We start from the raw sequence: 27,460 nt of genomic DNA, 5'->3' as shown, positions 1-27,460 counted from the left end.
TAAAAAAACAACACAGAGAAAAAAACTACACTGGACTACAGACCTACCCAGGAATGCATAAAGTGCACAAAACAGTGCAGGCATTACAATAAATAATAAACGAGACAATAGGCCCAATAGGGCAGTAAGTTGGTGTCAGACCAGACTCTGCAGGTATTGAGGAGTCTGATAGCTTGGGGGAAGAAACTGTTACATAGTCTGGTCGTGAGAGCCTGAATGCTTCAGTGCCTTTTCCCAGACAGCAGGAGGGAGAAAAGGGGTGAGAGGGGGCCTTCATAATGCTGTTTGCTTTGCAGATGCACCGTGTAGTGTAAATGTCCATAATGGTGGGAAGAGAGACCCTGATGATCTTCTCAGCTGACCTCACTATCCGCTGCAGGGTCTTGCGATCCGAGATGGTGCAATTTCCGAACCAGGCAGTGATGCAGCTGCTCAGGATGCTCTCAATACAACCCCTGTAGAATGTGGTGAGGATGGGGGGTGGGAGATGAACTTTCTTTGCTATAGAGCTGAAGGAATTCAGCAGGTCAGGAATAAACAGCCAACTGAGATCCTTCAACATGCTGCTTGACCTGTTGAGTTCCTCCAGCATTTTGCAAATAATAAAATAATTTTTTCAATGAGTCAGCTTTCAAATGTTGTTTATCTTTCATTTTTTGCCATGTCCTCGTGGTCTGATCCCCTCAACCTTTTCCCTATAGACGTTTCCACTTAATCACTTTCTGGAGCCCCAAAGCGCTGCAATGTGTTGGCCCCTCCTTGTCATCTGACCCCAGTTGTCCAATCTACTCTCAGACTTTGGAGGACCACAGTGTAATTCAACAACGCAGCTTTGTGAAATCAGTGAAAATGATTCACAACGTTGAGAAGAGCAGGTAAGGATTTAACACCTATGAAATTCTTCCTTGGCCCAGAGACCTGAGGAATAAGGAATATTTGAGATAAACACCACTGTTTTAATAGTATTTTTTATAAGATTTGTTCTTTTTAACAAACATATATTTTTCACACTCGCTGGCAGAAAGCAGTGTGGCAGCTAGACTGAGTTATTCACCTGACGAAGGGTCTTGGCCTGAAACGTCAACTGTACTTTTTTCCACAGATGCTGCCTGGCCTGCTGAGTTCCTCCAGCATTTTCTGTGTGTTGCTCGAATTTCCAGCATCTGCAGATTTTCTCTTGTTTGTGAGTTATTCTCTTTTCTCATTGGCTAAATATTAGCACATTAACTATGTGGTAAAATTATTTTAGCTACGTACTCCATTGACTAATTTATCGCTGTCCAAGGAATATATTAGATTAAATTAGATTCAACTTTATTGTCATTGTGCCGGGTCCAGATACAAAGCCAAATGAAATGCAGTTAGCATCTAACCAGAAATGCAAAGAATAGTGTTATCTGGTAGGCTTAGTATATCTTATCATATATATAAATAGTGACAGATTTTTCAGAAGTGCCATCCTTATTCTTTTGTCTTAGAATTAAATCCCTGGTTAGCATCGTCTTTCAGCTTTAGTCTGCTTAGTAATTGTATCTTTGTCTGTACTCTAAAATAAACTGAAGTCTTGGAATTAAGACTGCTCGCCATTTTTTTTACTCCCAGAAAAAAAACCTAAGGATCAGAAAATAAATGGAGATCCAACAATTTGGCTTTTCATAATCTCCAGTCATTCTCTGACGGGTTAAAAGACTGCATGTAAATTATATCCGTATTCAAAAGCTCTGTTCAGTGAAACAAGGTGAATCTGCCCGGCATCGGGGAGACCTTCGATGATGGGTGCGGCCAACCCAGTGGGCGGGGTTAATAGTGATGTCAATCATGTTGAAAGGCAGCCAGGTCTGACGAGTCCACAAAAAACAGCGACACCTTGGGAACTCCAAGGAACTGCAAAGGAATACTGACTAGCGGCTTAAGTGATGGTGACAGTAATGAGGTCTGGCAGCCGAGGCGAGACTTGCCCCAGTAAAAAGTGGTTACACGCCAGCAACTGCAAAGGTGACAAGCTAAGGTGACTCGAAATTAAGACAAGTACTGTAAGAGTTCAAGCACGAATATAACTATTAGACATTATTATCGTAATATAATATCTTTTTCTGTTTGTTAAAAGTGATTACTCCAAATATTCAGATATGATTCTGCCATGGTCCCTGATAGAATCAAAAGAGGAAACTGTTGGAAACCAGTGTCTTTTTAAAAAATCTTTTTATAAGATTTGTACTTATTAACAAAATTATGTATTTTTTACTCCCACTGGCAGAAGGCTAAAGTAACAGTTTATTAGCTTTCTCATTTTTCATTAACTAAGTATTAGCACATTGCCCACATGATGTGATTGTTTTGATAATGTGCCCTGTTAACTAAGTTATCTCTATCTCAGGAATTTCTTTTATCTTATCTATGAAAGTGCTAGATTTTTCAGAAACATCATTTTTATTCTTTTATCTTCGTATTATTTCCCCTCTTTGCATCATTTCTCAGCTCTTTATTTAGTTTGGTTAGTGTTTGTATGTTTGTTGTACTCTAAAATTAAACTGAAATCATGGAATTAAGACTGCTCGCCATTCCTGACTGCTGGAAAAAAGACCTGAGGATCAGAAATTAACAGAGATCCCACACCACAGTAATTTTCTCCTCTTCATCAGCCGGCAAGAAGTTGTAGAGGACATTCAACTACTTCACACTCAGAGTTGTGACCAGTTGGAACCCGTAATGACAGGGAGAGCAAGAGGTGAACAGCAGGGGTGGATTTAAAAAGACAGATGTGGAACAGGGACTGAATGGCTCTATTGTACACTGAATGAGCACAGAGGCAGTAAGCATCTGAGACACAAGATTTGGAATAGAACTGATTTGATTGTCACAAATTCCATGATATTAAACACCAGTTTAATTTAAGGCTGACATCAGTAGAACAAACCCCTTCAATGATCCAAGATCAAGGTTCATTCCTGGATGGGAAGAGCAGCTGCAATAATTTCAGAATCTGACATCAGCAGTCCCTCATGAATTTGCAACTGGATTCAGCAAACATGATGCTGTCACAACCAGGGATCAGGTTTTTAAAAAAATCTTCTTTCTTTTTCAAACAACACACACAAAATGCTGATGGAACACAGCAGGCCAGGCAGCATCTATAAGGAGAAACACTGTCGACGTTTCGGGCTGAGACCCTTCGTCAGGACCTTATAGATACTGCCTGGTCTATTGTTATGTTTATTAATTAGTGTTGCATTTGTTATGTTATGATTGCACTGCTCCTGGGAAACGCTGTCTCATTCTGCCCTGTAGAGCTGATGTACGGTTAGAATGACAATAAAGTTTTTGAATCTTGAATCTTTAATTAGCACGGGGTTTTCAATGTCCTGTATTGTAGTTGTTGTCTTTGGGGATCATTGCTTCGCCTGGACACCTATGTTGTCCGGTTGGTCCTGAATTCCTACGTGCTCCAGGGAGTATTTCAGGGTGAAATGCCAATCCCTCTGTGCTCGTTCATTGTGGATCCTTGTCTGGTGAAACTCAGACACGTTCTTCTGTGTATCGTGAGTGATTTCAGTTCAAGATTCTGTCGTGTGCCAGAGTTCTCATTAGTTTTGCTGGTTAATGTCTGTAATAAATCTTTTCTTTTGTTTGAGTTGCTGAAGTCTCTGTGACTTAAATTTCGCCAGTATGAACACACTACAACAGATGACATGACGGGTTAAATCTCAGCTTGCACAGGACAACCGTGCAGCCTCTGCTTAGTGAGAACTTGCTGAGGCTTTGGAAGGTGGATTGCCTGGGTGAATCACTTCTGACATTGAGAGCAGGTGAAAGGCCGCGCTGGTGTTTCTGCAGATTGATAGAATGAATAAGTCCCCTCACACATAGAACAAGTGAATGGCCTCACCCAGTGTGAACTCACTCTGGAATGGGGTGAGATTGGCAATTGAATCCCTCGCCACACATGGAACAATCCAATGTCTTCTCCACGATCTGAATTTGCTGGTGTCTCGTCATGCGGGAGGACTGAGTGAATTCCTTCCTACACACCTCATCTCCCCAATGTGAATTCTTTAATATATATCCTCAGGCTGGAGAAGTGAATGAATCCTTTCCTGCAGGCAGAACAAGTGGCATGCACTCACTGATGTACCTTCAGGCTGGGTGACTGAGTACGATATATCCCATCCCCCACACAGAGCACTGTGAACTTTCTGGTGCTCCAGCAGGTTCTATGACCAAATGAATTCCTTCCCACACACAGAGCAGGTGAACAGCCTCTCTCCATTGTGAACTCTCTGATGTGCCTGTAGGTGGCACCCCTTCCCACGCTCGGAGCAAGAGAATGATTCCTCTCCGCTATGAGCTCACCGGCAATTCATCGGGACAGATGACAAAGTGAATCCTTGCACAGTTTAGAGTCTGATCTCTGATGAAGATATGTTGCTGCATTGTCAGGGCCCCGATTCCACTGATAAATTAAAGCACAGAACTTCATTTCCGACACGAAGCAGATTGTATCATGAGGAACTATCTGCTCACCCCTCCAATGCCTCGAGGGCAATTTACAAGGTTTGTCTCCTGGTTGGTTCTCACCGTACACTGAACAGGGATTTGGGTTCTCCTTGAGTCGACTGATGTGCTATGTGCTGGGGCTTCTCCTCCTCCACATTCAAAAACCGATGACGCTGTACTGATCGACACGAAACTGACCTGTTGTGCTTGAGATTCCCATACACAAGCCCTTTGTGAATATGGTTACAAAAGACATGAATGGGCGAAGGTTAGCATTTCAGATGAGGTAACTTTACTCTCTATCAGCAGCTCTGACATCACACTGCTAGAGTGATTTTCAACACAAGTTGGAGGAACGACTGGTCATCCTCTAAGTGGGCATGGTTCAGGCTATACACTTGAATCGCATGTAACAGAAGGTGAATTCTGAAGCATGGGAATCTCTGGGCAAGCCCTGGTTCCCCTCTCCACCTGCACTACACAGTGCTGGCCTGGCTCTTCAGCCCTCTCGATTCCTTCTTAGTATTTGCTAAAGTGAAATGGTAATCTATAAGACAAAATGTTGCTAACTTCGAGTGGAATTTTAAAGCAATGCTTGTCATTCAGCACAGTACAGAAACAGGCCTTTCAGCCCATCTAAACCATGGTGAACCGTTTAAGTTGCCTATTCCCATGACCTACACCCACACCGTAGCCCTCCATACCCCTACCATCCATGTACCTACCCAAACTTACCTACCGGAAGAAGCTGCAGAAGATCGTGAACATAGCCCAGCACATCACACAAACCAATCTTCCATCCTTGGGGAGCAAACATGAGGAAATCTGCAGATGCTGGTAACACACACGCACACACAAAATGCTGGTGGAACACAGCAGGCCAGGCAGCACCTATAAGGAGAAGCACTGTCGACATCTCGGCCCGAAACGTCGACATTGCTTCTCCTTGTAGATGCTGCCTGGCCTGCTGTGTTCCACCAGCATTTTGTGTGTGTTGTTCCATCCTTGGACTCACTTTACACTGCACGCTGTTGGAGCAGTGCTGCCAGGATAATCAAGGACAAGACCCACCCAGCCAACACACTTTTTGTCCCACTTCCCTCCGGGAGAAGGTTCAGGAGCTTGAAGATACGTACGGCCAGATTTGGGAACAGCTTCTTTCCAAATGTGATAAGACTGCTGAATGGCTCCTGACCCAGATCTGGGCCGTACCTTCCAAATATCCGGACCTGACTTGCACTATCTTACTTCCCCTTTTCTATTTTCTAATTATGATTTATAATTTAAATTCTTATTATACTTACTTCGATTTGTACTTCAGGGAGTGCGAAGCGCAGAAACAAATATCACCCTGATGATTGTACGCTCTAATATCAATTGATTGGTGACAATAAAGTATAACTTCACTTAACAGGGTCAGAGAACTTGTCTGAGGAAGGCAGGGGGAAGTCCTAGTGTAAGGGGTTTTGAAGAGTATAAAAAGAGGGAATTTCTTTGTGGGGGGAAGAGGGAGAGGGGAATCCTCTCTTAGGATTAGTGTTAGTGCCAGAGCTGGAGAGTACGACAAGAGAGAAAGGGATAGAGAAAAGGGAGGGGCATGAAAGTTTTTTGGCATTTGGGAGATCAGCTCATCAATAAGTTTTAGTTTGTTTTCTGACTGTTATTTCATTGACCACCTGTTTTGGTAAAACCAAAAGAGCCAGTTGTGAACTTGAGAGAGCGAAAGACAAGGGTACAAACACTAGTCCTCACAGAGGGTTCAGAAGTGGAAAGAGTGAGCAATTTCAAGTTCCTGGTGTCAGTATCTCTTCGGACCTATCCTGGTCCCAACATATCAACGCAGCTATAAAGAAGGCAAGACAGTGGCTATGTTTCATTAGAAGTTTGAGATTTGGTTTGTTACCTAAAACACTGGAAAACTTCTACAGATGTACCGTGGAGAGCATTACAACTGGCTGCATCACCGTCTAGTAATGGGGGGGGGGGGGGGGGGGTGCTACTGTACACGATTGTAGTAAGCTGCAGAAACTCATAAAATTAGTCAGTTCTATCATGGGCTGTAGTCTCCATAATATCCAAGACAACTTCAAGGAGAGATGCCTCAGGAAGGCAGCGTCCATTGTTAAGGACCCCCATTACCTAGGACATTCCCTCTTCTCATTGTTACCATCAGGAAGGAGGTACATGATCCTGAAGGCACACACTCAGCAATTCAGGAACAGCTTCTTCCCCTCTGCCATCCAATTCCTAAATGGACATTGAACCCATGAACACTACCTCACTATTTTTTATTTCTGATTTTCACTATCTATTTTTTTATTTATTTTAACTATTTGATATACATATATAATTAGTGTAATTCAGTTTTTCCTATATTATTATGTATTCCATTGTACTGCTGCCACAAAGTTCACAAATTTCATGACATATGCCAGTTATATTAAACCTGATAACATTGCATGCTTTATACAACTCTTATAGAAAGTGATTTTTTGTGGTTTATTGCACGCACAGTGTCTCTTTATGCAGTCCTGGGTAGTTCTGTAGTCTAGTGTAGTTTTTTTCTGTGTGTTTTTTTACGTAGTTCGGTCTAGTTTTTGTACTGTGTCATGTAACACCATGGTCCTGAAAAACCATTGTCTCATTTTTACTATGTACTGTACCAGCAGTTATGGTTGAAATGACAATAAAAGTGACTTGAGTTTTGTTTGTGAATAGATACACAAATGCCCATTGCTGAATTGGGAAAGAACATGGAATTAATTTTAAAATAATTTTCATTGCAGGCCCATGATGTTGTACCTACTTTTTAACCTACTGTAAGATCAACCTAACCCTTCCTTCTTTCACAAGAAAATCTGCAGAAGCTGGAAATTCAAGCAACAGACACAAAATGCTGGTGGAACACAGCAGGCCAGGCAGCATCTATAGGAAGAAGCACAGTACATCAACTGTACTTCTTCCAATAGATGCTGCCTGGCCTGCTGTGTTCCACCAGCATTTTGTGTCTGTTCCTTCCTTCTTTCATAGCCCTCCAGTTTTCTGTCTTCCATGTACATACCTATGATTTTCTTAAATATCCCTAATATATGTGTTTTTACCTGGCAGTGCGTTTATTCCATGCACCCACCACTCTCCAAGATTAAAAAAATGCCTCTGACATGCCCACTTTACTTTCCTCCAATCACCTTAAAATTATGCTCCTCCCCCTCCCCAGTATCAGCCACTTGCTGCTGGCTGTCCAGCTATCAAAGCCTCTTATCAACATGCACCACTATCAAGTCATATCTTATCCTCCTTTGCTCCAAAGGGAAAAGCCCCAGCTCACTCAAGCTATGTTCATAAGACACACTCTCTAATCCAGGCAGCATCCTGTTAAATCTCTGCATCCTCTCTATAAAACAATAAGATTAGGAGCAAAATTAGGCTATTTGGACCATCAACTCTTCTCCATGATTCCATCGTGGCTTATTTATTACCCCTCTCAACCTCGTTCTTCTGCCTTCTCCCCATAACCTTCGACACCCTTACTAATCAAGAAGCCATCAACCTCTGCTTTAAATATACCCAATGACTTGGCTTCCACAACCATCCGTGTCAATGAATCCGACAGATTTACCACCCTGGCTAAAGAAATTCATCCTTATTGCTGTTCGAATGTGATGTCCTTCTGTTCTGAGACTGTGCCCTCCAGTGCTGAACTCCGCCACCACTCGAACATCTTCTGCACGTCCACTCTGTCTAGGCCTGTCAACATTCAAGAGTCAAGTACACTTATAATCAAAGAATGTATAAATTACATTCAAGCAACACACACACACACACACACACACACACACACACACACACACACACACACACACACACACACACACACACACACACACACACACACACACACACACACACACACACACACACACACACACACACACACACACACACACACACACTCACTCACTCCTGATGCAGGGTCTTGGCCCAAGACAGCGACTGTTTACCATTTTCCATAGATGCTGCCTCTCCTGCTGAGTTCCTCCAGCACTTTGTATGTGTTGCTTGAATTTCCAGCATCTGCAGATTTTCTCGTTTATGACACTAAGCTCACTTGTCTTTAATTTAGGTGCTTTTTTGTTAAATTCTCTTCGTTTGTAGCATATTGTTTTTGTATGCTTAATCTTGCACTGTATTAATGCTCCCCACTGGGATTTGGGGCTTTTAATTTTGTAAAATGTTTTGAAAAACTAATAAAAAAAATTTTTAAAAAAAAGATTTTCTCGTTTATAAATTATATTTGATAGGTTTCAGCACCCTCATTCTTCTAATCTCTAGCAATTACGGGCCATTAAATGCTCCTTATTCGTTAACCCTTTCATTCTCAGGATCATGCTGATGAATGTCCTCTGGACCCTCTCCAATGGCAACATATCCTTTCTTAGATAGCGGGCCCAGAACTGCTCACAATGCTTCAGACACAATGAAATCTGTCAACCACACCAAATTAAATCAGTGAGGACTGCGCTGGGAAGCAGCCCGCAGACGTCCATACACCTCTGGTGCCAACACAGCGCCTCCGAAACTCACCAAACCATGTGGGAGGGAACAGGAACCGCCATAGTAAACCCAGGCAGCCACGGGGAGAACATACAATCTCCCCACAGGCAGCAGCAGGAATCAAATTCTGATGGTTGACCGCTGCCTGGCACTGCAAGGAGGTGTGCCAATCACCCCCCCATACAGCAATGGAGGCCTGGACCTGGAGGAGAGCTGCCCTCAGGTCCCACTAGACCAAATCCTGCCACTGGCCCGAAGGACGGGTGTGGAGGCCAAATGACACCAAAGGCCAAGTGGGCTGGAGGAGAATCAAGTGTGAATGAGAGGAGGGTGGCCCGGACTCTGTCAAATGAGAGAGAGTAAATGAGAAAGAAATGGTTTTGTTCGGCAAGGATTCAGTGATCTGTACCAATGATAGCAGATGGCATTCAAATGCATATCAGCCATGACCCAAATGAACATTTTAGCAACTCTGTGACCATTTGGATCTTGTTGCACTAAAACAGACTATGTTTTGCTCTAACTGTTCTTTTCTTGTGAAAACTGTGCTTAAAGTTTAATTATTTTTTTTCCTGTGATGCAACTACAAGTAAGGTTTTCATTGAACTTGTGCACTTAACTATAAACTCAGCTTTGACTTTGAACAGAGTTCAATGCCTTCCTCCAGGAAGTGAAAGCTGAAAGTGCAATTCCTTCGTCTAAAACACTCCTGATATTAATTCAGGAATGAGCAGGGACCCTCCATCTCAGCCGATCCTGGGAGCTGACTCACATAACTGGGTATGGGGGGGGCTTGGTTGAGCAGGAAGAGGTCATCACCCCAGGTACAGACACACATCACAGCACCAGCTGTGGCCTGTTCATTGCGGAAAAATGTACCTCCAGTTTGGGGAACAGCCATACTGCAAGTTGACCAAAATAAGGAAGGGGTGGAACTATGCTCAGGGTTCACTAGTTTTCAGTTAGCTGATGGAGTTTGTTACTTCTGTACCACCCTCCAGAATGTTTTCCTCCGCGGTGGACCACTCAGAACTAAGCTGGCTCAACGCAGCCAATGGCTTCCCAAGAACACAGCATCCGATCTAACATTGCAAGCTCCGATAAGCAATATAGTCAATGTCAGCAGACACTGCATATGTCAAGTCAGCCTCATAACACAGGTGCAGCAATAAAATGACATTATCCCTGTCAATCAGCTTCTAAATGCTGCCCATCTGACGTTTGTTGCCACATCCTTCTCATGATGTGCCCATACCACCACCATTATCAGGAATCCCAAGACCTGCCCTGTGCTTGCCTCCGACTCTACGACTCTGCATTGGACATCTGTTTGCTCTGCACTCTGCTTTCAGACTTTAGAGTGGAGTATCGTAACAAGCCAGCTGTGTGAGATGCAGCCCTTTGGGAGCAGTGAAAACAACCCATAAAAATCGCAAAGGACAGAGCATACAGCTGAAAAGAGCAGGGAAGCAGGAGTTCACAAGCCATGGCATTTTTCCTTTGCCAGGAACCCTGAGGAACAAGGAACAAGCGGGACAAAACCATGCAGGGAACCCAAGGGATCCCTCTTCACTCACAGAGTGGTGACCAGAGCAACCCATGATGATAGGGAGAGTGAGAGAAGGACGGCAGGATTGGATTTAATAGGACTGGTATGGAACAGTGAAAGGAACAGAACTCAATAGGCTGAAAGGCCTCGGGACCATACACTGGGCATATGCAAGAGAGAGTAAGCACCTGGGACACAGGATTTGAAATGCAACTCATTTATTTGTCACAGATCTACAATATTAAACACCAGTCTCATTTAAGGCTGGCATTAACCCCTTGAATGCTCAATGACCAGGGTTCAGTCCCGGGTGCGATCAGCAGCTGCAATAACAGCAGAACCTGACATGAACAATCATTCAGGAGCTTGCAACCAGATCCAGCGGCCGTGATGCCTAAAAATATAACAGGCAGCTTATTTGATGTGAAGTTGCTGGAGTCTCACCATAAGGGACAACTGAGTAAATCTCTTTGCTCATTCAGGGCAGAAGTGTGGCCTCACCTTATTGTGAACTTAATGGAGCCTCACAAGGTGGTTTAACTGAATGAAACCCTTCCCACACTCAGAACAGGTGAACGGCTACTCCCTCGTGGGAACTCGCTGGTGCTCAGTGGCTGAAATGACTGAATGAATTCTTTCCCACACCTAGACCAGATGGATAACCCCTCTCCAGTGTGAACTCACTTATATGTCCTGAGGTTGGGGATCTTAAGGAATCGCTACCCAGAGTCAGATCAGGTATACGGTCACTGTGCAATGGGAACTCGCAGTTATACCTTCAGGCTGGATGACAGAGTATATCCCTCCCACACACAGAACAGGTGAATGCCCTCTTTCCACTGTGAGCCCACTGGTGTTTCTGCCTGTGGGCTGAGCGAGTGAATCCCTGCCACACAGAGCAGATGAATGGACCCTGGCCACTGTGAGCATGATGGTGTCTACGGGTGAGAAGACACCGTACATAACTCCGCACAATCGGAGCAGGTAGGATGAACGAGTAAACCTGTTTACTCACACAGGCCAGGTATGCAGCCTCTCAGTGTAAGCCCACTGATACTTCACAATGTGGTGTAACTGAGTGAATCCCTTCCCACATTCACAACAGGTGAACGGGCTTCCCCACTATGAACTCGCTGGTGTTTCAGCAGTTCAGCTGATTGGATGAATCCCTTCCCACAGATTGGGCAGATATATGGTCTCTCCCCACTGTGAACTCGCTGGTGGGTCTGCAAGTGAGAGGACTGATTAAACGCCTTCCCGCAGTCTGAGCAAGTGTACGGCTTCTCCCCGGAGTGAACTCGCTGGTGCCTTATCAGCTGGGATGAGTGAGTGAATGCCTTCCCACACACGGAACAGGTGAATGGCCTCTCCCCAGTGTGAACTCGCTGGTGCGCGTGCAGGTGAGACGACTCTGTGAATCCCTTCCCACAAATCGAGCAGGTGAATGGCCTCTCCCCAGTGTGGACTCTCTGGTGCGCCAGTAGGTGAGAAGACCGAGTGAATCCCTTCCCACATTCTAAGCAGGTGAACGGCCTCTCCCCAGTGTGAACCCGCTGGTGACTTATCAGATAGGATGAGTGAGTGAATCCCACCCCACATTCAGAGCAGATGAACGGCCTCTCCCCAGTGTGAACTGCCTGGTGTGCTAGCAGGTGGGATGACCGAGTGAATCCCTTCCCACATTCGGAGCAGGTGAATGGCCTCTCCCCAGTGTGCACCCGCTGGTGCCTCATCAGGTCAGAAGATTGAGTACATCGCTTCCCACAAACGGAGCAGATAAATGGCCTCTCTCCACTGTGAACACGCCGGTGTACTTGCAAGTGAGAGGACTGTGTAAATGCCTTCCCACAGTCTGAGCAGGTGAACGGCTTCTCCCCAGAGTGAACACGCAGGTGTCTGATCAGGTGGGAGGAGTGAGTGAATCCCTTCCCACACACAGAACAGGTGAACGGCCTTTCTCCTGTGTGAACCCGCTGGTGTATCATCAGATCGGAGGACTGAGTGTATCCCTTCCCGCAGACGGAGCAGATAAATGGCCTCTCCCCACTGTGAACTCGCTTGTGTACCTGCAGGTGGGACGACTGAGTGAATGCCTTCCCACAGTCCGAGCAGGTGAACGGCTTCTCCCCAGAGTGAACTCGCTGGTGCCTCAGTACATGGGATGAGTGAGCGAATCCCTTCCCACACACGGGACAGGTGAACGCTCTTGTGTGAACTCGCTGGTGCGCCTGCAGTTGGGACAAATCAGTGAATCCCTTCCCACAGTCCGAGCAGATGAACGGCCACTCCTTGGAGTGCATTAAGGGGTGACTCATCACGTGAGATGTACAAGTGAATCCCGTCCTACACACAGAAGAAATGAACAGTCTCTCCCTCTCTGTCGTGTGAGCTCGCTTGTGTGTCACTAAGTTGAGTGGTCAAGTGACTGCCTTCCCACACACAGAGCAGGTGAACAGCCTCTCACCGTGGTGAATTTTCCGATGTATCTTCAGCTTGGATGGCAGAATGAATTGCTTAGTGTCGTCTGAACAATCTCACTATGAAGTGAACTTGCTGATCTATCTTCAGGCTGGATTACTGAGTACCAGGTGAACGGGCTCTCCCCAGTGCAAATTCACCGGTGTGTCCGCAGGTCGGCTGAGCGAGTAAATCCCTTCCCACACCAAGAGCGGGTGAATGATATCTCCCTGCTATCAGTTCTCTGGCGATTCATCAAGTTAGATATCAGAAGTCATTTCTCCCTTGTAGGCAATGTAGTTGGAGACCTGATCTCTGGTGATCCAATGCTGATGTGTTCTCAGTACCCCAGTTCCAGTGGATTTCACAGAGTTACAACAGAAAACTTCATTTCAGACACAAAGCACATTTCACGCTGGGCTGAAATACGTCTTCTGCAAGGATCAACCAGCTGGCGTTACAATGGAAATACTTGTTCACTCCTTCAATAACTTGAAGAGAACTTACAAGGTTTGTCTCCAGATTTCTTCATCCAAATCTCTCTCCTACACTGAGCAGGTGTTCAGGTTCTCCTTAATCCAAATTGTGTATTGTCTTATCAACTATCTCCTCCTCCACGTCCAAAGATTGATGACAACATACAATGGAACTGACGTGTTTGAGATCCACGTGTACAAATCCTTTACCTTTTTTGCCCTGTAAAAAAAAGTTTACAAAAGTCATCAATTTGTGAAGGACAGCATTTCAGATGAGATCATCCCTATGGTGTCACATAGTTAAAGCAGGGCTAAACCCAAGTTGGAGGAATGTCCCTTTTTAACTGGGTTTAGGCATCCACACTGACTATAAAACTAACTTGACTGTCTTCCTATCTGTTCCACGATGGGGCATTTCTGTTCAATGTCAATCTCTGAGTTGGCTCCGTTTGTCTCAGTACATTAGTACAGCTCCAGGTTCTGGGTTTGTCCCACAGCTATCGCTAGGTGCACCCATATATTACGTGACTGCTCCTGGAGACTTTCTAATTAACCAGACTCCACCCTCCCCGACGCCAACAGTTGATTGACAGTGAAAAGCTCACCAAAGTCAATGTCAGTGACCAAGGCGGGGAAGTGATTTGGCTAACCTGTTGGAGCTGGTCTGGGAGACCTGTCCTCTTCCACTCCCTCCGAGAACGCTCCAAATCACGCCTCTGCAGTCCCCGATGGCGGTCCCTGTACCCAGAAACCCCCACAAACCAGAAACCGATTCACCCCACGAACCAGATCCCCGTCCATCAGCCACCGAACCAGCGACACGCATGCGCCACAGGAATAGCGCCAGGGCCTTCGCTCATCAGCAGACATTTCCCCGGGGAAGGGCCGTTTTTAATCCCAGAGCTCAGGGTGCTGCGTCCGGAACTCGCAGCAAATGTCTCTCAGCCGGGGTGTGGACCCCGGTCCCGATGCAATCGCCAGCCCAAGCCCCGCTCCTACCTGCTGCCGATCCTCCAGAGTCTATTGTCTAGTGAGCGCATGCGCAGCGCTCTCCTCGCCGCGACTCTTGGCGCATGCGCGCCTGATCAGCCGTCCCCCGAGACGAATCCCATTCCCGAAGCGCCCAGATCGCTGGGTAATGCAAGTCAAAAGTGAATGGGCCGAGTGTCCTCCGCCACAAGCCTCAAATCCGCTCATGTTTACCTGTGGAGACCTCAGCGCTTAATCCAGAGACACTGTACTAAATATCAACTGCCATTCTGTGTGTCAAAAGAAGTCCAACATGCTCAAAGATGGAGATGTGAAACAAAAAAAATCACAAGAGATTCTACAGATGCTGAGGGCAACACACACACAAACTGCTGGAGGGTCTCCAGCGACCGAGTGAAATAAACGATCAAGTTTCGAGCCGTGTCTCTTCACTGTGCTGAGTTCCTCCAGCACTCTGGACTTATAATAGAATATATTTCCAGTCGATCAGCTCCCAAACGATCCATCATTCGTTCCCACATCCTGTCGATCTGATTCACTCCTCCTCAGTGTTGATTCTTCTCCCCCCCGCCCACTCACCACTTTTTGGGGTCCCAAAGCTCTGCCCTGTGCTGGCATCTCTTTGGTTCTTGAGCCTGCTCCGGTTCCCCATTCTGCTTCCAGACTTTGGAGTCTGACTAGGTTACCACATCCGATGCGGACGTTGTTGACCATGGTTTTCCATACAAGTCAAGTCTCTTTTATTGTCATTTCGACCATAACTGCTGGTACAGTGTGGTGAACTACGTATACCTGTCTGGACACGCCCCCCCCTCTGCTGACTGCCCCTGTGGCTCCTCCCACAGACCCCTGCTGACTGCCCCTGTGGCTCCTCCCACAGACCCCTGCTGACAGCTCCTGTGGCTCTTCCCACAGACCCCTGTATAAAGGCGATTGGAGGCACTGCTCCCCCCTCAGTCTCCAGGATGTCGTATGGGGATCTCTTGCTGCTGACTGCTCTCTTCCAGCGAATAAAAGCCTATATCTCGCCTCACGTCTCAGAGAGTTATTGATGGTGCATCATACAGTACATAGTAAAAATGAAACAACGTTTTTTCAGGACCGTGGTGTTACATGACACAGTACAAAAACTAGACTGAACTACGTAAAAAAAAAACACAGAAAAAAACTACACTAGACTACAGACCTACCCAGGACTGCATAAAGTGCACAAAACAGTGCAGGCATTACAATAAATAATAAACAGGACAATAGGGCAGTAAGGTGTACAGATCTATCCCTCGTTCTTTGGATGACTTCCATTTCCTCAATGTATAGCCACTTGGCTAGGCTCTTGATGGACATAAGCCAAGGTTTTCCTCTAGGTTTGCTCCCCTCGACCTTTCCAGAGAGTATTATTTTTTCTAGTTCATCTCCCTGCATGATGTGTCCTAGGAATCTGAGCTGTCTTTCTCTTACTGTTGGTATAAGTGATCTCACTGCTTGGTCTCTTCTGAAAACTTCTTCATTTGATGTGTGCGTGTGGTCCATGATATTTTTAACATTCTCCCGTAGAACCATAATTCAGCTGCTTATGATTAAGAAAATCTAGGTGCTCTGATAATAAAAATTGTAGAGTTGCTTCTAGTCTCTTTTCCATTGTTGGGGAAACGGTCCAGCATTCACTTCCATAGGTCAGGATAGAATAAGTGTAGCACTGCAGTATTCTGTTTTCAGTGTACATGCTCATCTTTCTGTCTGTTAATATGGTCTTCATTTTCTGGAAAGCTTCTTTCGCCATTGCTATTTGGAGTTTGGACTTTGGAGGGCAGTAGTATATTGAGCAACACATTTGCATGGGACACAGCCCTTAGGAAGCACTGAAAATCACCCATAACTTTGGGAAGAAGGATGCAACAGCTCTCAGGGAAGCAAGAACTGTGCTTTCTCGCTCTGTCAGGAAGGTGAAATGGGAGCATTTACAGAGACAGGGGGGCACATGTGGCAGGGAGTTCAGAGGATTACACACGACAAGTCTGTCCAGTGCAGTGACCAGGATGCTTCACTCCCCGGGAGTCTGAATGTCTTCTGCGTCCGGTTTGATGTGCAGAACAGAGTGCTGACGAGGAAGGCATCCCTCCACTCAAGACACTCCGTCTGGCTGAAGCTGAGGCGAGGAAGTCCCTGGCCAGAGTTAACCCTGGCAAAGCTGTGGGTCCCAATAACATACCAGGTCGGGTTCTGAAAGACTGCACAGCCCAGTTGACAGAGGTGCTGATGGATATATTCAACATCTCTCCATAACAATCCATTGCCGCCCCCCCCCCCCCCCCCGGTTTTCAAGGTGGCAACCATCATTCCAGTGCCAAAGAAGGCAACAGTAACCTGCCTAAGTGACTTTCGTCCACTGGCATTAAGATCAATCATTATGAAATGCTTTGACTGGCTGGACATGGAGTACATGAAAACCTTTCTCCCAGCTACACTGGACCCTTTCCAGTTCACTTATCACTCAACTTGATCCACTGACAATGCAATCGGCTCTGCCCATCACTCTGTCCTGTCCCACCTGGAAAATGGGGTCTCATATGCCAGACTGCTGTTTAACACCATCGTACCCCAGAAACTGGGTCCTCACTGGGTCTCAACACCTCCCTATACAATTGCATACTGGACTTCTTAACAGTAAAGACATAGTCAGTCTGTGTGGGCAACTATGTCTCTAGTTCCACTACGATGAGCGCTGGCGCTCCCCAAGGTTGTGTGCTCAGCCCGCTGCTATTCACACTGCTGATGCCCACTGTGTCACAGGATCCAGCTCAAACCATGCCATCAAGTTTGTGGATGACACCACAGTGGTTGGTTTTATCAAGAACGATGACAAGACAAGAGTATAGAGGGGAAGTGGGGTTGTTAGTGGATTGGGGTGGGAACAACCTAAGCCTGAACATGGAGAAGACAAAGGAAATCATGGTGGACTTCAGGAAGGTGCAGACAAACCATTTCCCTCTGCAAATACTTGGCTGCTCCGTAGGGAGAGTTAAGTGTACCAAGCCCCTGGGAGCTCACATCACGAATGACCTCACCTGGTCCCTGAACAAGAAGGCACGAAGATTGAGGCAAGCAAGGGTCCCACCCCTACCAATCTTAACTGCGTTTTAATGGAGCACCATTGTGGGTGTTCTGACAAGTTGCATCTCCATCTGGTATGGGAGATCAGACCGGAAGTCCCTACAAAGGACTGTGAGAACAACTGAAAGGATCATAGGGGTCTCCCTACCGTCCACCGGTGACATTGATCAGGAGCGCCATGTACGCAGGTCCCTTGGTATGATCAAGAATCCCACCCATCCATCAAGCAACCTCTTTAACTTTCTACCATCAGGCAGGAGACCATGATACATAAAAAGAACGGTCAGTTGAGAAACTGTTTCTTCCCCCACACCATTAGGCTTCTGAACTCCCCACCTATTCGAAGTGTCACTGATTATTCTATCCCATACCTTACAATATTTAATATTAATGCACTTATCTATGTGTGATTCATCTGTAAATTTTATCCTTACCTTCCTAAGTCATCATGTGATATGTGAGTTATATGTACTGCTGTGTTGTACACTCTGGTTCAAAGAAACATTGTGTCATTTCTATATACATTATATGGTTATATATATTATAGACGTGTATATAGTTAAACTTGACTTGATAAAGTTGTTAATTTTCAGAAGTTCTTCATGGAAGATAAAAGTCCAATCTATATTTTTTGGTCAGAGTCACAAATCCTTAGATTTAGATAGCAAGATCTCAGCTATGCCTGGAGGTCCACTACAATTACCCCTCCATCTGCCCTTCCAAACACAGGAAAACAACAAACTGCCTCTATCTTCCCCAAGTCAGAAACCAGGCTAGACATCACGGTCCCATCAGAGGTGGTGCCAGCAAAAGTCCCCCCCGGGACCCTGGTGCACATCGTGCAGCAGAGGGAGAGGGAAGGATTGTGACTGACCCGGGGTGCAGGTCCATGGTGCGTCTGGAGCCGGCAGCAATTGCTCTTCAGTTGAGGCCATTGGAAGTGTTTGCTAGCGCTGCTGAACTCTGCCAAGATAGCAGCAATTCAGCCAACGTTTTTTCTGAGGAGAGGTCAGTAGGTAGTTTAAGACAATAGGCTCCCAAAACAGGCGTTGTGTGAGTCGACAAGTTACCATACTCTTTTTCCTAATCTATCACCTTCCAAATGTCATTCATTGCTACACCCCATCCTCTGATTCCCTACATTTCTGCACATGCTTACCCCCTACCACAGACCCGATCCACATACCCTGCCCATCTCTGATTTCTCTCGCTGCTCCATTGAACGTCCAACTAAGTCCGCTTTCAGACTTCAGAGAGCAGTCATGTACTGAAAAACCCCGGCTGTGTGAGATGCAACCCTTTGGAAGCAGAGAACACGTCCATAAATTCTCTCCAGCGCCCCTCCTCATTCCCTTTCTCCCGTGGACAACTCTCCTCTCCTATCCATTTCCTTCCTCTTCAGCTCGTTATCTTTCCCACTTATCAGCTCCCAGCTGCTCATTTCATTCCCTCCTCCTCCCTCGTTTCGACTATCACCTGCTAGCTCGTATTCCCGCTCCTCCCCCAAACTCCTATTGTGGCTTCTTTCTCTTCGCTTTCCAGTCCTGATGAAGGGTCTTGGCCCAAAATGTTTACTCTTCATTACTTTAAATAAGACCATTAAGACATAGGAACGGAAATACACCATTAGCCATCGAGTCTGTTCCTCCATTCCACCATGGCTAATTTATTATCCCTCTCAAAACCATTTTCCTGCCTTCTCCTTGTAACCTTTGAAGCTTTCCCTAATCAAAAAGCAACCTCCACTTTAAATATTTCCAATGACAGAGCCTACACTGTGGCAATGAATTCCAGAGTCACCACCTCCTGGCTAAAGAAATTCCTCCTCATCTCTGTCCACCTGTTCTGAGCAACACACACACACAATGCTGGGGGAACTCAGCAGGCCAGGCAGCATCTATGGAAAAGAGTGAACAATCTATGTTTCAAGCTGAGACCCTTTATGAGGACTGGAGAAAAAAAAGATGAGTAGAGTTAAGAGACTACCAGATAGGTACATGGAGAAATTTAAGGTGGGGGTTATATGGGATGCAGGGTTTAAGGGTCAGCACAATATTGTGGGCTGAAGGGCCTGTACTGGGCTATACTGTTCTATGTTCTATTAAAAGGTGGGCTGAGGGGAGGGAGAAACACAAGGTGATAGGTGAAACCGGGAGGGGGTAGGAGGAGTGAAATAAAGAGCTGGGGCTGATTGGTAAAAGAGATACAGGGCTGGAGAAGGGGGAATCTGATAGGAGAGGAAAGAGGCCATGAAAGAAAGTAAAGGTGGAAGGGCACCAGAGGGAGGTGATGGGCAAGTAAGGGGATAAGGTGAGAGAGGGAAATGGGAATGGCGAAGTGGTGGGTGGGCATTACCAGAAGTTTGAGAAATCAATGTTCATGCCATCAAGTTGGAGGCTACCCAGATGGAATACTCCTCCAACCTGAGTGTGCCTTTTTAATCCACCTGGCCCAACGTTTAAATCATCCAAACACTGGATTGTTCCTGGCTCGAGGACTCTGGCCCTGTTGCATCGATACACTTGGAAACCAGACCACACCGCTATGTTTCCAAATCAGCCTGGTGCTTAGATTGATCAAAACTCGCTCTAGGTTTAGGTGGACGGGCCTCGAATCTGCCTCTCCTCCACTCACCCTGACTTTGACTCGGCCTCACTTCGACTTCGCCTTGTACCCGCACGCTTTGACTCAGCCTCGTCTCGCCTCACCTCTCCATTGTTTGTGGCGATCATTTACCATCAACGTGTTTACCAGAAAAAGTATTATTAATAAGGGGCTTCACCAGCACCATCTCAAACCCATTCTCCTAATCTGTCTCAGACCTTCTGCATAATCCCACTTCCTCAAAACTACCTGCAGCTCCACTTCGACTTTCATAGGTGTGTGGTGATGGTGGGGGAGGGAGGGGGGTGTCATTGCCTTGCCGCTGCTTGTGCGTGGGAGGGGCAAGCTCGGGGGGGGGGGGCTTTGACGTTGTAACGTTTTACTGTCATTCATTCTTTGGGGCCCTCCTGTTTTTGTGGATGTTTAAGAATTTCAGGGTGTATATTGTACATTAAATGTACCTATTGATGAGTACATTGACTGGCTGCACCACAACCCAGTATGGAAACACCAATGAGCTTGAACAGGAAAGCCAACAAAAGACAGTGCTTCTCCCTATAGATGCTGCCTGCCCTGCTGTGTTCCACCAGCATTTTGCGTGTGTTGTTTGAATTTCCAGCATCTGCAGATTTCCTCGTGTTTGCTCAAAAAATAGTGGGTACGGCCGAGACCATCAGGGGTAAAACCCTCCCCACCATTGGGCACATCTACACAGAGGAAAGTAGCATCAGTCAAGGATTCCCACCAGGCCATGCGTTCATCCCACTGCCGCCATCAGGAAGATGATACAGGACCCTCAGGATTCACGCCACCCAGTTCGGGAAATTATTACCCCTCAATCACCAGGCTCTTGAACCAGTGGGGATAACTTCAATGAACTGTTCCCACAACAACTTTCAAGGACTCTTCATCTCATGATCTTCATATATCACTTATTAATCATTATTTCTTTTTTTCTTATTTTTGTATTTGCAGTCCATTGTCTTTTGCACATTGGCCGTTTGTTCGTCCTGGTGGGTGCAGTCTTTCATACATTGCATTGTGCTTCTTCATGTTTATTGTGAATGCCCACAAGAAAATGGATTACTGGGTAGTATATGGTGACCTAGACGTACTTTGTAACGACCTTCAGATGAGTGGACCCAGGTCCGGAGTAAACCCAGTACTCAATAGTAGAAATTAACAATGAAGATTTATTCAGAATACAGGGAATAATCAAACTAAAAGCTGACGAACTCTGAACTTGAGCACACAGAACTCAAATCTAGCACACAGCGATGAGCGCGGGTCCAAAAATGACCTTAAATAGAGCATAAAACACAGAAATCCTGTGCCGGTCGAAATCAGAAACTAATCACTTAAGAACGAGAAGCTTACGGAAGCCAAATTCACATAACAAGCATCACAAAATAAAATCACAGTGACAGCTTAATGATAAAACTAGTCATTAAACAAATCAATATGCTCAGATAAAAGATGTTCAGGTGGGTCCAGACCTGTTGCTACACAGCGCCCCTCGCTGGTCTGAAGGGGTCATGACACTTCGAATTTTTAACCTATCTGCAAACTTGGCCAATAATCAATCGATTCCATTGTCCATACCATTGATATATCTCGTGAAAAGACACACTGACCCCCGGAAGAACACCACAAGTCTCCAGCAGCCAGCCAGAAAGGACCCCATTGCTCTCACCCTTTCAAAGGATGCTGCCTGACCTGCTGAGTCCCTCCAGCATTGGGTGAATGCTACTCTGGATTTCCAGCAACTGCAGAATCTCTTGTGTGTGTAACATTAAGAAGGGAATAGGGGGGGGTTAACAGTCAATGCCATTCCCCCTCAGCCTAGACGTAACTGCAGTGAGCTCATCTTCCTCAGTGTGCAGAAAGTCATGCAGGAAATTCAGAGGAAAACTCTTCATTCATTTGGAACCCATCACCACAGGGAGAGCGAGAGGTGAACAGCAGGGATGGATTTAAAGGAATTATTGTGGAAGAGAAACACGGCAGGGACCAGCTGGGTTTAGTTGGAATGCTATACTGTACACTGGGTGTGTTGTAGGCTCACTAAGTACCTGAGACAGAGTTTAAAATAAAACTGAATTATTTGTCACAGATGCAGAATATGAAACTCCAGTCCCATTTAAGATGAACATCAGCAGAGGAAACTCCTCCCATTCCCAATGACCTGGGTGGAATGTTGGGTGTGACGAGCAGCAGCAATAATTGCAGAGTTCAACACCACACTCACTTCTGAACTTGCATCTGGATTCAGCAGCTGTGATGGTTAAACATCCGGCAGGCAGCTTATTTACACACTTTCCCGAGCGTGAACTCGGTAGTGCATCACAAGGTTGGATGAATGAGTGAATCCCTTCCCACATTCGGAGCAGGTGAACGGCCTCTCCCCAGTGTGAACTCGCAGGTGCGTCATGAGGTGGGATGAGTGAGTGAACCTCTTCCCGCACTCGGAGCAGGTGAACGGTCTCTCTCCAGTGTGAACCCGCTGGTGTATCAGAAGGTTAGATGACCGAGTAAATCCCTTCCCACAATCAGAGCACATGAATGGCCTCTCCCGGGTGTGACCTAGCTGGGGTGTTATCAGGTCAGTTGACCAAACAAATTCCTTTCCTGAGCCAGAACAGGTGAACACGCTCTTCCCAGTGTGAACGCGCTGGTGTGCTAGTAGATTATTTGAACGAGTAAATCCCTTCCCACATTCAGGGCAAGTGAACGGTCTCTCCCCAGTGTGAACTCGCTGGTGTGCCAGTAGATTAGATGACCGAGTAAATCCCTTTCCACATTCAGAGCAGGTAAACGGCCTCTCCCCAGTGTGAACTCGCTGGTGCGCCAGTAGGTTAGATGACTCAGTAAACCTCTTCCCACATTCAGAGCAAGTGAATGGTCTCTCTCCGGTGTGAAGTCGCTGATGAGCCAGTAGGTGAGATGACCGAATAAATCCCTTCCCACATTCAGAACAGGTAAAGGGCCTCTCCCCAGTGTGACCTCGCTGGTGTCTTACCAGGTGAGTCGACCGAGTGAATCCCTTCCCACACTCCGAACAGGTGAAGGGGCTCTCCCCAGTGTGAACTCGCTGGTGGGCCAGTAGGTGGGACGGCCGAGTAAATCCCTTCCCACATTCGGAGCAGATGTGCGACATCTCCCCAGCGTGAACTCGCTGGTGTGCCAGCAGACCAGGCGAGTGAGGGAATCTCTTCCCAACATTCAGAGCAGGCGAACGGCCTCACCCCAGTGTGAACTCGCTGGTGTCTCATCACGTGGGATGAATTAGCGAATCCCTGCCCACACACACAGAACAGTCGGACAGTCTCTCTCCCTCAAGGACTCACTGTTGAGTGATATGAGCGAGTGAATCTCTTCCCACACAGAGTAGGTGAGTGTCCTCTAACAGATGTGTGTTTTATTTCATTTTATTTGGAGATACAGCCTGGAATAGGCCCTTCCGGCCCAACGAGCTGCACAGCCCAGCAACCCGCCTGTTTAACCCTACCCTAATCCCAGGACAATTTACACTGACCAATTAGCCGATACATCTTTGGATTGTGGAAGGAAACCGGAGCACCAGATAGAAACCCAGGGAGGACACGCAAACCCCCTGTAGATTGTGCTGAATTGAACTCAAAACACCCCAATGTTCGATTCAGATAGCAGAATGAATTGAACCCCTCAGCCTGAACTGGTGAACCGTCTCACTATAGCGTGAACATGTTGATGTATCCTCAGGCTGAATGACTGAGTATATTCCCTCCCACAACCACAGCAGGCGAATAGCCCCTCCCTGGTATCTCTGTGAGTCGACAGAATCCCTTCACACACGGAGAGAAGGTGAACGGTATCTCCCTCCTATCAATTCTCTGGCAACTTATCAAGCCGGATGTCAGTCATAGTGAATGCCATGAATGCAGGTGAAGAACTGATTTCTAGAGAACGGATGCTGGTGTGTCCACCGCACCCCCGGTTCCGGTGGGTTTCACGGAGTTGGAACAGAACCCTTCATTTCAGACCCAAAGCACGCTTCCAGCTGGGAGGAGACACACCTTCTCTAAATTCCGCCAAGGAAATATCTGGCAACTCCTTCAATAATTTGAAGGCAATTCGTAAGGTTTATCTCCAAGTGGGCTCACCCAACTCTCAACCCTACACTCTACACATGTTCAGATTCACCATGCTGCGATTGGCGTGCTGTCTTCTCCAGTATCTCCTCCTCCCCCTCATTCAAAAGGTTGGTGGTATTCAAGTGCTGGCGAACTGACAGAGACAGAACTGGCGTGCTGTTGTTGTCAAGATTCCCGGACAGAAGTTGCTTGCTGATCTTACCTGCAAAGAGATTTACAGAAAACATCAATGGGTGAAGGGCAGCATTTCAGATCAAGTTAATTTTACTCTCTATCATCACGATGTTACAGCAACGTTCAACACAAGCTGGAGGAACAACTCCTGATCATCTAACTGAGCATGGTCCAGGCATTTGACCATTAAATTCTCTGCCTTTCCATCCAAATCAAAATGGGCTATTTCTGGGATCATTCTGTGACTTGGCTAAGCTTGTCCCTGTCCAGTAGTAGGCGCTGTCGATCCCAGGGGACCACGGGTTTGTGCCTCTGGTGGACTGTGTCCCTCCCAGGGTGCAAGCCTGGGGGGGAAGATTTGAAGAACCGGCTGTTGCCCTTACAGCGGGCTCCCCCTCTCCACATCACTGATGTATCCAAGAGAAGGGCAAGGGCCCATACAGTTTGGCAACAGTGTTGTCGCAGAGGTTGCCAGAGTGACGTTGTAAACAACATCAAACTGCCTCGGGGACCCCGGCTCCGGATTTCTTCCTCGGGGTTCACTCCCGATGGGTGGGTATGGCCGCAAGGCAGCTGTAGGTTTAAAATCAGAGTTTTCCTTCTCCAGTAGTGCTATTTCATGTTCTGGGTATGTCCAACAGTGTGACGAAGAATTCCACGGCTGCTCCTGGAGACTTTCTAATCACTCGAACACTCCTCCCCCACGAGTTCACTTGTTGCCCAGGGCAAATGTGTGTGATCATCGTCGTGTGATACAGGGAGCATGGGAGAGGACATGTTCTCGCGGGTAGAACCGGAACTGGAGAACATAGACCAGAGGTGACCAAAGCTAATACAATTTAACCCTAGCCTAATCACGGGGCAATTTACAATCTGGTAGGATGAACTAAGGAAACCGGAGCACCCAGAGTAAACCAGTGTGAAAGGACATGCAAGCTCCTTAACGGCAGAGAATGTAATGGCCGGAATCGAACCATGGTCACCAGTGTTGTTAACCTTTGTGCTAACCACTATGCCCAGCACTAATAGACATTTTAATTGATAGAAAGGCAGAACCGGTACCTTCACTTAAACCTCAGTCTCAACTAAATTCGGTATCTACCAACAACATGCCCTGGGAGCTCTTCATGCGAGATTAGCACGAAACTACAGGTTTTGTTCCGAATTTCAAATACTTCGATTTTGGTAGCTGAAGCTCGGCTGTGTGTAGGAGGATCGGTCCGCTCCCACTCCCTCGCCTGCATGCCCAAACATGCCCTGCAAACTAGCGGTGTCACCCACGGCTGCCTCCGTACGAGAAATCCCCACGAACCAGATAGCCGACTATAGAGACTGTGATGGCTCGGGAATGGCCCCAGCACCTTTGCTCATCGGCAGAAAATTCCCCGGGGCCCGGATCGCGAGGAGGAAATGACTGGGACTGCCGCAGCGATTGTCGCACCCTCAGTCGGGCTGCGGGCCAGCCGGAACCCCGCTTTTTCAGGCTGCTGATTCTCCGCAGCCTTTTGTCCACCAGGCGCATGCGCGTCTTTGGAGACCCGGCGGGGACGTTTGGCGCGTGCGCATCTTTCGACAGCCGGTCGGGAGTTTCGCGCATGCGCGTTTTGTCCGCCAGCAGCGGTGCCCTTGAGAACTCAGCGGAGATGAAAATGTCGGGCCGGGACCACTCATCAAGGACTGGAAAGGAAGGGAGAAGAGGCCAGAATAAACAGGCGGGGGTGGGGAAGGAGGCTAGCTGGAAGGTGATAGGTGAAGCCTGGTGGGTAGGAAAGTAAGGGGCTGGAGAAGAGGGAATCTGATAGGAGAGAGAGGGCATCATGCGAGAAAGGGAAGGAGGAGAGGGACCCAGGGGGAAGTACGAGAGGTAGTTGATAAGTTCGTGACCTAAGGTAGAAGGAGATGAGTTATACAGCTCTTGTTACGTGCACATGCAGGTCAACTCTTTGAGTGATTATGCAGAAAGTATGAAGTTAATAACTCATCAGGGATGATTGATAAATTCGTGGCCCACGCTAGAAGATTAACTTCAAACGTTATGCTTAATCACTCAAAGAGTTGAACTGCACGTGCATGTAACTCATCTCCTTCTACCATAGGCCACGAACTTATCAATCACCCCTCGTAATAGGCAGACGAGGAGAAGAAGTAAAAGGCCAGAGAGGGAAATAGAAGAAGAGGGAGGGGAGAGATGTTACAGGAAGGAAGCATTGATGTTCATGCCTTCAGGTTGGAGGCTGCCCAGATGGAATAAGAGGTGCTGCTCCTCCACCTTAGGAGTGGCTTCATCATGATCAAAGAAAAGCCCATGGACCGATATGTCTGAATGGGAATGTGGGATAGAAATTGAAATGGTTGGCTACACCTGGAAGAGCTATTTGGAGCCCTGAACTGAGGTGAATGGACAACTGTAACATTTCTATTGCTTGCAGGGAGATGGCCAGGATGCAGATTAATGGGGAAGGTCAAAGGGACAATGGAATTAAGGGGGGAGCGATCCCTGCAGGGAGGGGAGATGAGGTGATGGGGTTAAGGATGTGATTGGTGGTAGGATCCCGTTGAAGAAGTTGCAGAGAATAATGTGTTGGACGTGGAGGCTCATGGGGTGGTAGGAGAGGGCAAGACGAACTCCTATTACTGTTAAGGTGGTGAGAAGATGGGGTGAGTGCAGATGTCCAGGAAATGGAAGAGATATGGGCTGAGGGCATCTTCAATGGTGGGGGAAGGGAAACCTCGTTCTTTGAAGAAGGGGATATTCCTGATGTCCAGGAAAGGAAAGCCACAACCTGGGAACAGATGCAGTGGGGATGAAGGAACTGAGAAAAGAGAAAAGCATTTTTACAGGACACAGGCTGAGAAGACGTATAGTCAAAATAGCCATGGGAATCACCAGTGGCATAACAGTCAGTAAAAAGTTTCAG

The 27,460-nt window shown here is 46.8% G+C and overlaps 1 protein-coding gene across 3 annotated transcripts; it reads right to left on the bottom strand.

Annotated features, from left to right (window-relative positions):
• Window positions 1-10,798: 10,798 nt before the first annotated feature.
• On the bottom strand, window positions 10,799-26,054 carry LOC140716511 (uncharacterized). 3 transcript variants are annotated; one of them, XM_073029307.1, is made up of 3 exons: window positions 25,904-26,054; window positions 22,578-24,570; window positions 10,799-12,745 (listed from the first exon to the last, which is right to left on the bottom strand). In XM_073029307.1, the coding sequence occupies exons 2-3, from the start codon at window positions 23,390-23,392 to the stop codon at window positions 11,656-11,658; spliced, it is 1,905 nt and encodes a 634-aa protein (XP_072885408.1). In that variant the 5' UTR covers window positions 23,393-24,570; window positions 25,904-26,054; the 3' UTR covers window positions 10,799-11,655. The 3 variants fall into 3 exon arrangements, with proteins under 3 accessions (XP_072885408.1, XP_072885406.1, XP_072885407.1); XM_073029305.1 differs by lacking the exons at window positions 22,578-24,570; window positions 25,904-26,054 and adding an exon at window positions 14,530-14,594 and having other exon boundaries at window positions 10,799-13,750; XM_073029306.1 differs by lacking the exons at window positions 22,578-24,570; window positions 25,904-26,054 and adding an exon at window positions 14,181-14,494 and having other exon boundaries at window positions 10,799-13,750.
• Between the last annotated feature and the right edge of the window lie 1,406 nt (window positions 26,055-27,460).

The sequence above is a fragment of the Hemitrygon akajei genome, chromosome 25 (assembly GCF_048418815.1).
Source record: "Hemitrygon akajei chromosome 25, sHemAka1.3, whole genome shotgun sequence".
NCBI lineage: Eukaryota > Metazoa > Chordata > Chondrichthyes > Myliobatiformes > Dasyatidae > Hemitrygon > Hemitrygon akajei.
The sequence above is the reverse complement of the archived record's forward strand: the minus strand, read 5'-3'. Positions and strand labels throughout refer to the sequence as shown.

Excerpts from the sequence above, each read along its gene's own strand:
- LOC140716511 (XM_073029307.1), bottom strand. The coding sequence starts at position 23,392 with ATGTCGCACATCTGCTCCGAATGTGGGAAGGGATTTACTCGGCCGTCC. Across the intron at positions 12,746-22,577 it reads CATTCATCCAACCTTGTGAT|GCACCAGCGAGTTCACTCTG; the intron begins GCACTACCGAGT and ends CCATGTACTGAG.